The sequence below is a fragment of the Lycorma delicatula genome, chromosome 6, assembly GCF_047948215.1.
Source record: "Lycorma delicatula isolate Av1 chromosome 6, ASM4794821v1, whole genome shotgun sequence".
Classification (NCBI taxonomy): Eukaryota; Metazoa; Arthropoda; class Insecta; order Hemiptera; family Fulgoridae; genus Lycorma; species Lycorma delicatula.
The window spans coordinates 103,768,848-103,782,705 of NC_134460.1; the positions used below are offsets into that span (position 1 = coordinate 103,768,848).

Here is a 13,858-nt window from a genome sequence, read left to right on the forward strand (position 1 = left end):
TACATTTGCAAAGTATTTTTTTGGCGTTCTTATCATATTTAGTAAGACCTAAGCCAAAGTTTTGTGATTATATATGATCAGTGGTCGTTGCTATGTCTAATGTTTGTTTCTTTTTTCTAGCTTACACATTAGTGGAATTGCCATTATTGGTTAAGCAAACTTTACTTGCACATGTGACTTTTGTTGAAAATTGTTCAAAGTTTTATGTCCAGTTATTATCAATTGAAGCAACAACTATTCAGCAAGAGCTTGACCGAATTACCTGTGTGCCTGAGGTATTATAAATTTCTATAGTATGTGAATTGTATATTTTGTTTGGGAAGGAATTATGTCTGTTCAATTTTTATATTATTTTTGTAATTCACTTGACCTTTACTAGAGTTTGTAAATTTAATATAAAACAAAGTAATGAGCAAGGCTAGTTGTTTAGTAACTTATACTAATCTACAAAAAAAAAAAGAAAAGATATATAAAAGACGAATAAAATCATATTAATAAAATATCAGCTCGAATACTATTGGAAACAACATAAGTGGAATTTATATATAAAATATTACTCAGCGAAATTTTCATTTAGTTTGTGATATTTTATTGAATTTGTCTAAAAAGGATATTTTGCTTAATCATTGTAACAATATTTTCTTTTAGTTGTTAGCTTGAATCATAAAGATGACAAATTCCTTCCTTTTTTTATTAATATTTTCCCATGTAATTCTTATTTCAGAAGTTGAAGAAAATAGAATCTGATAACATTACAGATAATTTCTTATACATTTCCACTTTGGATGGGACTGTGTGGCAACGAGCACGTGTAATCAACAAATCTGGTACTTCAGGAGGAGTACATATTCAGTTCATTGATTGTGGTATTTGTGCCGAAGTTTCATCAGATAAGGTAACATTTTTTTTAAATTCTTAGACAAATTTAGGCTAAATGTTTATAGTATCTGGCTTTTTTTATCACTGTTACATATTTTCCTGTCAATTTTTTTTCTAAAAAAGATCCAATTTTTTCTCTAAAAATTGTACTTATGCTTAAAGCTATTAATGAGAAGTGAATGATACTGACTTTTTCTATTCTCTTTTCTGTTAATTGATGAAGTAGATCTCACTTAAGTTAACAGTGCTTGTAAACAAACTTACTAGGGCAAGATTATGATATCTACAAAAATGACGTTTGACCTTAGAGCCAAAGGTATTCCTTCACATAAAGCTTGAGTATTTAATAGTGTATGGAACATATCTTAAAATGTTCTTTGTGCATATATTGCGTAGATAAGCATCAGTCTTTTAAAACATTTACATATTTAGTAGATATATTGTGTTATATTTTTACAATAGATTAACTAATCATTAATAAATAAAATTCTAAAATTAATGCTATAACAACATTGATAAGATCTACTTATCTTACTTTCCCTGAGGCAAATCCCTTGCACTGTAATCATATCTATTCTTATTTTTTATTAAAGCATTTATAATTTTTACTTTTTTTGTGCACCGATCCTTCTGCACTCTTAATCCTTTTCTTCATGATATGTCCCAGCCCGTTAGCTTCCTATTCTGAATTGTTTCACTCTCCTCATTACTCCCAATTTCTTCCATGTCCATATTTACACCTCCACTCTTTTTTTCTTAGTGCCCATGTTTCATATTCTTACAAAAGTACACTTAAAAAACAATTGTAATTACCATTCAGATAACAGCATTGCGGGTAGAATAGACTGTTGGCTAGAATGGATGGATTGGAATTGTCACTATCATTTTTTTTTTTAAATGACATCATTGAAGAAGACCTAAGATGTGATCTGTATCAAGAAAATGACTTTTTAAATTAAATTTGCTGCCATACAAAGCAAATAAAAATTTTATAAACATACATTACAGGACATTTTTTCCTTTTAAAGATTATTTGATTGATAACTCTCTTAAGGACTGAACAGATAATGAAAACACTATTTAAGAAGCGGCAAGAGAGGTGGTCTTATCCTCTGATAACATTGCTTTCCTTGAATTTACTGTCAGATATAAGTTTTTATGTAAGTAAAATTTTATGACACTATGGTGCTGCATTTAATTTAAAACTGTATACATTTACTCCTGAAAAGCAAAATTTTTGGCTGTTCAGTATTGTAAAATACAGAAGTAACATTAATAATATATTTAAGTACTTAAAACAAATATATTAAATAAATGCAGTGAAAAATAAATTGGTTTTATACAATAGGAAATATTTTTATTTTTGTTCCATTAATTACTGCTGCATATTAATATTTTTTTTTGTAATACAATTTTGTTTGGTAATACAAAAGTTGATAGAAGATTATTATCAAAGGAGTCGTGGAAAGATTTATCAGTTGTGATAATGGTTATACACTTAAAACAATCTCTAGACAAATTACTGTCCAAAACACTTGTTGAGAAAAACTATGGCCAGAAGAGGTTTAAAAATGTTTGTTGAAACTGCATTTTGAGAGAATAACTGAAATAGGAAAACACTTACCAGAAAGTTGTGATATACTGTCAGAGGAGGTAGAAAGCAAACTATTGAAACTAGATTATGTTGAACTTGATGAGGTGACTGTGAAAGTGATGATGAAGCAAAGAAAGTGGTACTGCTTTATGTAAACAGTCATCTAAAAGTTTGCAAAGTTGCTGATGAAATTTCAAATGAACATCTGAAAAATAAAAAAGCAAAGATCAAATTTTTATCCTACAAAAAAAATTTTAATGAACCAGATTGCCTTTATATTATGAAAAAGACAAAAGGTATTTATAAAACAAGACAAAAGGAACTGCAATAACCAGTTTTTTTTTTTACAATAACTGTAATGTAATTAGGTTTTTTAGTACAGTTTAAAAAATTTAGATTTTTCATGTTTTTTAATTGAAATTAAGACACCAGATTGTAGACGGTCAATTAGATGCATATGTTACAAACACATAAGCTTTTTTAGCCACAATACTACATTTACTACCCCTTCCCTCATTCAGTGAATGTGACTAATATAATGAGGGTATTGTAAGACTATTTTCTTTGAAATTGATATTATTATAAGTAAACTTTGAATTTGTTATTAATATAAGCTACGTGATATTTTCAAATAATCCAAACTTTCATTCATCTGATCTCATTAGTCGAATGAATGGACTAGGCTGTATTTACATTTAAGCTAGATTTTGTATTGTATTTTAACTTTATCATACTTAGCTATAGACTCCTATTTAAGCTGAAAGTAGAAAACGTAAGTATCAGTAATGACCTTGAAACTGTTGTAAAAGTGTTAAATAAAAATTAGAGTTTGTCTACTTAGTTCATCACTAAATTCCATTTAAATTTGAAAATATGGCATCAGTATCAATATTGATCGATAAATTATCACATCACTGGGAAACTGATAAGAGGGGGGAAATCAGATAGCTTGCTGTCATAGTTGTTATACAAGGTTATTATTACAAAATTACTTCCCATATGAATTAGTAATGTTAGTATAAATTTCTGGATAATCCAGATTTTTATGTAATTGAATTGCTTTCGGTCCTGTTAACCAGAACAAGAAAAAATATAGTTTTTGTGAATTTATTAATTTGTTGATTTTATATTTGATTACAGATATTTGAATTACCAAATACATTATCAGTGATACCACCACAGGCACTAGAATGTGGGTTAGCTGTTAAAGGTGTGGATGATATAAATGTAGAAGATTTTAAAACTGAAGTTTTAAACAAAGATGTATTGTTACATGTAGAAAGTGTTGATTTACAAAGGTTTGTTAAATTTTTATGAACTATTGTAATGTAGAGTTAACCTATTTAAAAACAGGTGTACTATTTATTACATTTAAAAAGTATAGCGTGTTATCTACTAACTTTCTACTACAAATTTTAATTTGTATTATTACATCAAGTATGTTATATTTTATTATGTTAATTTAGTTTAAATTAAGGATTAAGTTTTTATATGCACAGAGGACAAAAAAGTCACGAATGAAATATGTAACTTGATGAATTTTGTAAAACTAATTAGCATGCAGTAATTATTAATTGTAATTAAGTTTTTATTGATATCCCTTTACGAGTATTGTAAAAATCACCTTCAATAAGCATGGTGTCAATACAGAATCACTAGAATTTGCCTTATAGGCTATTTCAAAATCATAACTTGATTAGAATATGTCATTTTGCTTTGTTTATGATACATTCATACATGATTTTCATAGTTCATTGTCATATGTATGCTGTTTTACAAATAAAAAATCCAGGTAGTATGTATAAGCTGTCTAGTGTAAGTGAATAAACCAATATGATCTAACAAAATAATGGACTATTTAACTCCTTGAATGATCATTACAGAAGCCTACTGAAATATTCCATGTTGAATAAATTTTGATACCAGAAATTTTATCTCAAACAATATTTTCAGCAAAGGAACCAGAAAGGGTGAAAAGTAAAACACAATTCCTTTTAATTCTTCTGTAAACTTTGACTTTAGAAGTTTGCATCAGATTAAAAACTACAAAACTAAATAATCCTTTATTTGGTGCCTACTGCTAAACACTGTATTTAAAGAAAAATTGAAAAAGTATTTTTTACTTTATAGTCAGTATTTGTTGAAGATTTAATGCTTGTTCTTAACATTTTCCATTTTCTTAAAGATCTCTTTTAATCAAATTTTTGCTACTTCAATTTTTTTCCAAAGTTGGATACATTCCATAAACAACTACCTATTGTTAAACTCATAACTTCATTTAAGGAATTCATTATAAAATTTGGTTCATATCTGTTGTTTATATTGTTGTTCGTATTGTTGTTGTTTTCCTTCGCAGTAGAATCTGAATTTGTAACTTTCAGATTTGTTACTGCTAGTTTGTACCTTGACATTACACATAGTAATAACACTAGCATACAGAAGAAATTAATTTTTTTTTTATAAGACCACCGGCGCCTTGCTTATTTGGAAGGAGCAATGTAGTGCCTCCTTCTCCAGGAGGGAGTCGCATATGCTGACTGAATTAAATTGTGGTCTCTTCGAGGGACGGTGTGGGTTGTCGTATGGGTTTTTATAGTGTACGAAAATTTAATTGTGAAGACTGTCACTTTCGCGCAGTTTCCATTTATAGGTTACGCAATATAGAGGCTCCAAAGCCTGGTTTGTCATTTTTTTGGTTCTCGTACCGCCTCTACACGGTGGTTCATTTAATATGGCATGAGGCAGTTTTCTTATACCCTGTGGAGTAGGGTCCTCTCGGCAGATGTCCCAGAGATGGCCAGGTTCGCACACGGCCACTCTACCGAACAGACTGCGTGCCTTCGCCACCCCCACCATGGATACGGTGTGTAGTCCCGTATCGTAGTGAAGAGTGACATGTTTCTGATGAACCATGGTGCTGCTCCAAATATTGTCCGCAATGCTATGTTTTGGATGGCTTCTAATTTCTTTGGAAGCATGGAGTTCAACAAAGCTTCCTATGCCGTATGCATATCCATATGCTGGTAAGCATATGTTAGAATCGGCAGGACGTATAGCTGAAAAATGAGCAGTTTGATCACCAGTGGACATAGGCTGGCTCTGTTCAGTACTAGCTATAGTGAATCCTTGACGGCCTTTGCCCTTTGGGTCAACATGTTCTCCTAAGAACCGTTAATCCAGGACTACTCCCAGGTATTTGACTGTTTTCCCAAATGGGATTTTCTCTCCTGAGATTTCCAGCTGCCTGGCTGGAGTACGTGTCTTGTACGTGAACATCATTGCCACCAATTTTTTACAGTTGACCTTGATTTTCTACATATCGAGCCATGGCTGTACTAGATCCAATTGCCTTTGGAGTCTCGATAGCGTAATCTATACTTCTGGATTCATAATAATATGCTGTGTAGTCTGCGTATAGAGTTGTTTTGACTCCTTCTGACAGTGGCATATCATTGACATAGGCCATGTACAAGAATGGCGAAAGCACTGCTCCTTGGGGGACTCCAGCGATTATGTCTCTAGTGGAGGAGATTGTGCCGTCCCCCCTATGCGTACAACAAATTGTCGGCCTAGTAAATAAGACCTTATCAATCTGACATAGCGACCATCGTATGTGTGAGTTTATAAAGCAAACCGCTATGCCAAACTTTGTCAAAGGCTTTAGCCACATCTAGAAAAACGGTTGCAGTTACCGCTTTTCTATTTAGGCCTCTGACAAGACTGTTGATTATCTTAACCAGTTGGAGGGTTGTCGAGTGGCCCTCCCTGAACCCATTCCGGAATGTGTGGGCTCCGATCCTGTCAATACCCGGAGCTTTGATTGCTGCGGAAACCTCCGCCTCAGTGACTTGGTCTATTTCTAGTGGGCTGTCCTCCACCTGTGCTAAATAATCTATGAGGAAGGGCTCCATCTCGGTTGTGTGGTTGTCGTTCATGGTAGAAGGGGGATTTGGAGTAAATGGTTCTCCATGGTGTCAGTGAAAACCTCCGCCCTATCTGCCTCTGAATATGCTAGAAGGCGGCCTCATTGCCCCATAAGTGGGTGGCGGGGCTTCTTTCCTTCTCGTAGTTTTGTGTTTAGCCTGAACACCGAGGAGTGGTTGTCTGATACCGAGGCAAGGTTATTCATTCCACGAATCATCTCAATGTTGTGTCAGCAGCTGTCTCACTCTGTCTTAGATTATAAAAAGCCCTTTTATCATCTCGGGACAGGGTGATTTGGTATCTCCTCCTCAGTCGGTATTTCTCTGTTATAGAGAAATGTGTCAGATGTGAGGTGGGAGATTATTGTGGATAGGCCTCGTGGTCTTTTCCGTAGAGCTGTTTGGCAGAGCCTCAGCCATTGATGATGTAATGCGTTCGACCGTGTCATCGTTAGAATCACATTAAAATGCTTTTGTAAATTTTCAGAGTTTTTTAATTGTTTTTTAACTTCTCTGGGCCTTCTATTCTGTGCCTGTTTTTTAGCCTTAACATATCTCTTTACAGTCTACATCTTAATGTACCATTTGATTGATTCTAATCTTGATTCTTACTCATTACTCTTACTTCTTTCATTTAATTAACTATAACTAGCCCATTGCCCCAAAACATATTGCCCGTAGCCTTGTTCTCTTTTTTTCAAAATGTTGCCACTCCCCTTAAGTATTTTATGGTTTTTAAATGCTTTGTTGACTGATCACTACATCCAGAAAGCTGCTTTTGAATGTTTTTTCCTTGTTATTTCAAAGTTAATTTTCTCTTTTTTCTATTTGTCTTTTTATTATCTTAACTATAAAAAAGAAAATCTACATTCCCTTTGGTTTAATTAACATGTTCCCTCCCCAAAAAAAGTTGTTTAATCTAGCTCTAATATTTTGTCCATCTCCTTTTTTTAAGAGAAATTTTACTTTCACCAACCATAATTTACATAAAATTAATCCTTTCTTAATGAATTTTAAAATTATTATTGATGAAATTAACTATTTTAGTTTAGTTTATTAACTTTTCTCTGTTTTGCATTCATTTTTTTTGTGACAAATTCCAGTATTGAATTAAATTTGTTCAATTCTTTGCTTCCTCTCCATTATCTAATATTACGTTCTATTTATAACCAAATTCGAGTTTACTTTTTTCAAACTAAGTTAGATTTTAAATGCTCTTTATTTTTCAGTTTACTTAAACCATGCAGAAATAATTTATAAGTGATCCTCAATTTTCAATTCAAGTATCAGTTTGAAGTAAAAATAATCACCTTACATTCAAATATGATAATTTATCAAGGGTGGATTCAAATTTGTAGAGTGTAGCTATTGGTCGGTCTTGTAACTTCTTTCATTTAGGTTAAAATCTGTTTGGTATATTTGTATTGTCTTCCATAGAGAGTTTAATGTTGTGGATTTTCCTGATCTAGAAGCTGTAATACATGATTAAGATTACAGATCAGATAAATTAACATTTTAGAATTTAACATAGAATTAGGACAAGTTTTGTTAATAGGAATATTTTATTGGCTGTAGATTTATTTTTTTTTATTAAGCAAGATAAAAAATGTTATTACTTTGTGATATGATTATTTAACAGATTGTATTTTTTTTAGGTTGCTGGTGGTTGTCTATTCAAATGAAGGTGTCTTGTTGAAATTCTGTCAAGATAAGTCAACAGTTAAGTTAAATGAATTAAGTGCAATTTGTCCAATGCCTGTATATAAAAAGCAAGATAGAATGTATATTTCACATGCAGAGAGTGGTGAAATTTACATTCAGAAAGTTTCAGATGGTGAAGTAATAAAACAGCTTCTGGAAGAATTATTTGCATGGAATGAAGATTTGTTAGTTACTGAAATAGAATGGAAACCAGACATGTTGTGTTCTGCTAGATCTATTGCTGATGAACAATGGTACCGTGCTAAGATAATAAGAATAGAACCTGAAATTACTGTGAAATATCTGGATTATGGAAATAGTGAAATTGTTACAGTAGATAGGTTAAGAAAACTTGAAAAATCATTTTTTAAACCATCTGCATTAGCTCTAGAAGTTAAGCTGCCTGTTAATTGGCAAGTTTCTGAAGAACATTTACTGGAACTTGTGCCAGATAAAGAATTTAACACAAAAATTGTAAAATGGCACGATTCCTGGTTTGTAGAAATGATTGATGACAATAATGAAAACCTTAGTGACAAACTTATTGAATTAGGATTTGCTACCAACCTAGAAAATTCACCATTTATTAAGAAAATTAGCAGTTTATCAAAATTAATAGTCGGTGCAAAGGTTGGTGTTTGTAGATCACATATCTGCTCTCCTTCTCAGTTCTGGGTAATTTTGAATGAAGATTTTGAAGATCTTGAACATTTACAGGACAAACTTCAAAGTAATGTATCATTAATGAAAAATATAACAGGAACACCTCCATCTGACATGATAGCTGCTAAATTTTCAGATGGTATCTGGTATCGAGCTTTATATATTCCTTCAGAGAATGCAGTTTTTTCAATCGATTATGGTAATACAGAGCATAGTAGTGGAGAACTGAAAGAATTGCAGGAAGACTTCTTGCAACCTGGTGGTTATGCTATACCATGTAGGCTAAATGTTGAACCTCTTCAAGATGCTTGGAATGATGAATCTGTAGAATTTTTAGAATCTTTAGTTCCAGATGATGTAATAATTGGTCATGTATTAAGCATTGGTGAGGTGGTTGTAGTTGATTTGATTGTTAATGACATAAGTGTTTCAGATTGTTTAATCAATGAAGGTCTTGCTGGACATGTTTTGTCATCAGTCTTTGTTTCACATGTAAATAGTCCAGGTGATTTCTATGTACAAGAAGAAAATCCATTTTTAGAAGAAATAAGGGAGCATTTAACATTAGCAGATAATTTTACAAGTATTGAAGATATAAGTAGTTTTAAAGAAAACATTTTTGCCGCTCAATATCACATTGATGGTTTATGGTATCGAGCAAAACTGTTAACATCTGATGAAGATGAACATCATGTTCTTTTCATTGATTATGGAAATTCTGATGTAGCTGTGGAATTCAAACAGTTACCAAAAGAGTTAATTGTCATTCCTTGTTTGGCTAAACATTGTTCATTAAAATTACCAGAAACTGTTGAAAATTGGAGCGATGAAGCAAGTGAAAAATTTATCGAGCTTGTTGCTGATGGTTCAACACTATTTCAAGTTGAATTCCTTAGTAATGATGAGCCTGTTTCAGTTGAGTTATTCTGTGAAGGACAATCAGTAAGTGAAATGTTATCCAAATCACGTGTTTCACAGTGTGTTTCAAATCTCAACTCTGAAAAGGTTTTAGTGAGTCATATAAATACTCCTTCTGATTTCTGGATTCATTTAGAAGATTCTCCTTTAACAGATCTGTTAAATTACTTTATTGATGTTGAAACATGGGCGGTGCCAAAAGATATAAGCATAGGAAAAATAGTAGCTGCACTATTTGAAGAAGATAAACAATGGTATCGGGCAAAAATTTTAGATAAAACAAGCGATGGTGCTGTTAATGTGTTGTTTATTGATTATGGAAATACAAGTGAAGTAAAAGAAATCCGTGAACTTTGTAATGAATTGTTACATTTACCACCAATAGCCAAGCATTGTTGTCTACAATTTCCAGATTATATTACTGAATGGCCACCTGAGGTTATTGAACATTTTCAAAAAATCACTGGTTATGGAACAGAAATATTTAATATTAATTACATTACAACAGAAGAACCGGCAGTTGTAAAATTGTACGTCGAAAACGAAGACGTAACTATCAAGTTATTGGAGTTATACCGTAAGAAGGAAAACATAGAAGATTGTAAATCTGAAGTGTTAGAAATTGCAACAATTAGTCATGCAAATTCTCCAGCTGATTTTTATATTCATACAGATAGATATAAAGTTGATGAAATGGTAAATCATATGTTTGAAGCAGATAACTTTGAACCATTGAATACAGTTATTGGTGGTGCATTAGTTGCTGCTCAGTTTGCAGATGATGGTCAATGGTACCGTGCTACAGTTAGTAGAGTAGAAGAGAATTCATATTTTGTATTTTTTGTAGATTACGGGAACAGTGCTTCAGTTACAGAATTGAAATCATTACCACAGTATCTGTTGGACATTCCACAATTATCACTGTTGTGTAGCTTACAGAATACTGAAAATTATTTTGATGATTGGACTGAAGAAGCATGTAAAATGTTTTTTGAATTAAATGCTGATGGTACTACAGAATTCGGGTTGAAAATTATAAGTGAAGGTACACCGACAATTGTTGAATTGTTTTTTGAAGGAAAACCAGTTTCCCAGCTTTTATCTCTAAATGGTTCATTACAACAAAGAGAGGTAAGTTGTTCATCAGATAAAGAAAGAAATTATAAAAAAGCATTAAATATTGTCACTGAAGAACATACATTTTCATCGAATGAATGCCTTGAAAATATATCACTTGCTATAGAAAATCTAGTTGAAAAGGATGTTCATACGGTTAACATTAATAGTGAGGAAGATATCTGTTCTCAAAAGCCTCAGTTAAATACATCAAACAATGAACCAGTGATCATACTGAATATAAATGAGTTAATTGAGGATATTGCTGAAGGGGAGCAGAGAGATAATATAACTGTGAATGAAAGTATAGACATTGCACTTAGTCCTGTAGTTGAAAAGGATGTTCAGACTGTTGACAGCAATAGTGAGGAAGATACCAGTTTCCAAAAGCCTCAATTAAATCTATCAAGCAATGAACCATTGATCATACTGAATGCACATGAGTTAATTGAGGTTTTTTCTCTAGGGGAGCAAAAAAAAAAAACAGTGAATGAAAGCACAGACGTTGCACTTAGTGTAAATAGTATAGTAAGGAATACAAAAATCGATCATAAAAGTGAAGATGATGAAAATATTGAATTAATTAAGGAAACAAATATAAAAATTAATAATGAAGATAACAGTGTTCATGCGATAACAGTGAGTGGTATTGAAGCTGAACATAAAGGTGAAAAATCTGTTAACAAAAATGTAGAAGTTAAAACCATTGTAAATGATGTGGAAATTCAATATAAAAATGAAGAAACTACTTATTCGAACAAATCAAGTATAGAATTTGACAGTTCATTAGAAAAAAAAGAAACAGAACCTTCTCAAAATAAAATTGTAGCTGATTTTATAACCAATGATAAAGATTATCTGCAAGATGTAGAAGAAAGTAAAACGTTTGTTGAAAATGGAAATAGTTGTCTGAATGAGGCAAAAGAAAATATTGAAATCGATAAGCATGTTCCAGCTTCCGATGTTTCCAGTGAATCAGAAAATATTAATTTAATTACAGATTCAGTAATGAAAGATACAGAAGCCATTAAAAATGAATTACACGATGGTAATATATACACAGATGTTGCTAAAACAAATTTTGTAAATAATGTAAATGATAGTAATTTAAATGAAATAGAAAAAGAAATTGTTCACAGTAAAACTCCTTTAACTGAAAAAATTGTTCCTGGTCCAATTTCACATGGCACTCCACTAAAACTTGAAGAAGCTGACACTAGTTCATAATTCTATTACACCATTAACTATATGTAGTGTTTGATCATATTTATATGTAATATATATACATTTGTTATACTGTACTTGTTTTATTATATTATAATTTATGGTAATGAATTTTTTTATGCAGTAGTTATGTATAATTTTGTTTATATATTTTATCAATGATGGATGGTGCTTAATAATACTTGTAAAGCTAGGTCTATGCAAAATGTGATAATGAGTATCTCAAGTTTGTTCATTTGCTTGAGGATTTAGTATTTCTTTCATTATTTTCTTTATTTTTATTTTTTATCATTACTGCTTTATAGTGGAATTTTTCCTTATGCAACTTGTTGCTTTTTGTTTATTTCTAAAATAAAATCTATTTATTTATAAAATAATAGCATAATAGTAGTAACAAATGCATTAAAGTAAAGAGTTTTTTATTAGTGTTAAATCACATAATGTTGTAGACTTAACAAAAGTAAAGTCAGTTAAATTGCATTAATCAAAAGAATGTGGTATTTTTTATGTACATATATTTTTTTAAGAATAAAAAAATGATTTTTAACTACACGTTATCTACTTTCCTGTTAAGTAAATATCATTTCATGTGAAATATCAGTTGATTCGTATATAAAATTTACAACATAATGTCATTTTGTTTTTTTCATCTGTGGTGACTGCCTTCTCAAACAGTAATAACTCTAACATAACAGTTGTAAATTTACTTCGTTTTTAATTTTATTGTATTTTCTATTGAATAATAAGTTCTCAAATTATACACTTGCAGTAGAGCTGGTGTAATAGAAACCTTTTCTATAAAATAGAAACCTTTTTCTTTTTTAGCCAGCAACTGAAGAGCAATACTATGTTATAGTATTAAATAGTAATTTTGGCTTGAAGTAAAGCAACTTCAGCTATTAACTAAAATAATTGTTTAGTGAAATGAGCCTTCCAAATAGATTTTTCAGGGATATTATTATAAATAATACTTTCAGGGTTGTTCCTGTATTTACAGTTAATGAAGTGCAGTGATAAAACCAACAACTTGGAATTAATAAAGTTTTCCAGTAAGTAGTTTAAATCATGTTTCCTTTAATAAAATCTTCATAAATTAAAAGATAAATTAGTTGAACAACAGTTTTTGAAGTGTACATGTTTTTCAAAATGTTTAATGCAGATTTGTGTTCTGTTACCATTTTATACTGGAATTGATAGCAAGAAGAATATTATATTGTTTTTTTTTTTATGTATATTTAAATTTCATTCCTACAAGTTTTAAATATTTAAGTATCATAAGTAGAGAAAAGCAGTTTTTAAAAATTATTTCATTTCAAATTTTAAAAAGTATGGCAGTATATAATTTTAATTAGGAACTTTCTGTAATACTATAATTTTGTTTAGTGTGTAAGAGGTGGATGAGTTCATGTTGTACATTTATTTAGTTGATACAATTTTACATTTGTTTATATACTCATATAAGATTTAAATTATGCATTTTTGTATTATAATTGTTTTATGTTTGTTTTTGTGCATATTTTTTTTCTTTCTAAATAAAATTTTAATTTTTCTCATTCTTGGAAGTTAATTTAATTAATAGTTTGTGTACAATAGAATATTTGGGTGAATGTCATATTTTTCATTTGCTTTTCATTAACCATTTGAATGTCAGGGTAATAATCTATTGTTACCCACAATTAGCGCTAGAACTGTCAGGGTACCGAGATCGGTACACTGTTTAGTCTCATTTAATTTATTTAAATCGCAGCTAAATTGTGCTGGAGTGTTGTATATTGATTCTATATGTTTCATTCTACATGTATATCGATATTATTCGGTTTTAAATGGCTGTTTCAACAAA

At 30.8% G+C, this 13,858-nt stretch overlaps 1 protein-coding gene across 3 annotated transcripts in view; it reads left to right on the forward strand.

Annotated features, from left to right (window-relative positions):
- The window catches only part of LOC142326086 (protein tudor-like), a 129,303-nt gene extending 115,730 nt beyond the window's left edge, over window positions 1–13,573 (forward strand). For all 3 annotated transcript variants that reach the window (XM_075368254.1, XM_075368255.1, XM_075368256.1), the window contains 4 exons: window positions 121–275; window positions 725–895; window positions 3,614–3,771; window positions 8,052–13,573. In XM_075368254.1, coding sequence (XP_075224369.1) covers window positions 121–275; window positions 725–895; window positions 3,614–3,771; window positions 8,052–12,021 — 4,454 coding nt within the window. In that variant the 3' untranslated portion in view covers window positions 12,022–13,573. The remainder of the gene's footprint in view (window positions 1–120; window positions 276–724; window positions 896–3,613; window positions 3,772–8,051) is intronic.
- The last annotated feature ends 285 nt before the right edge of the window (window positions 13,574–13,858 follow it).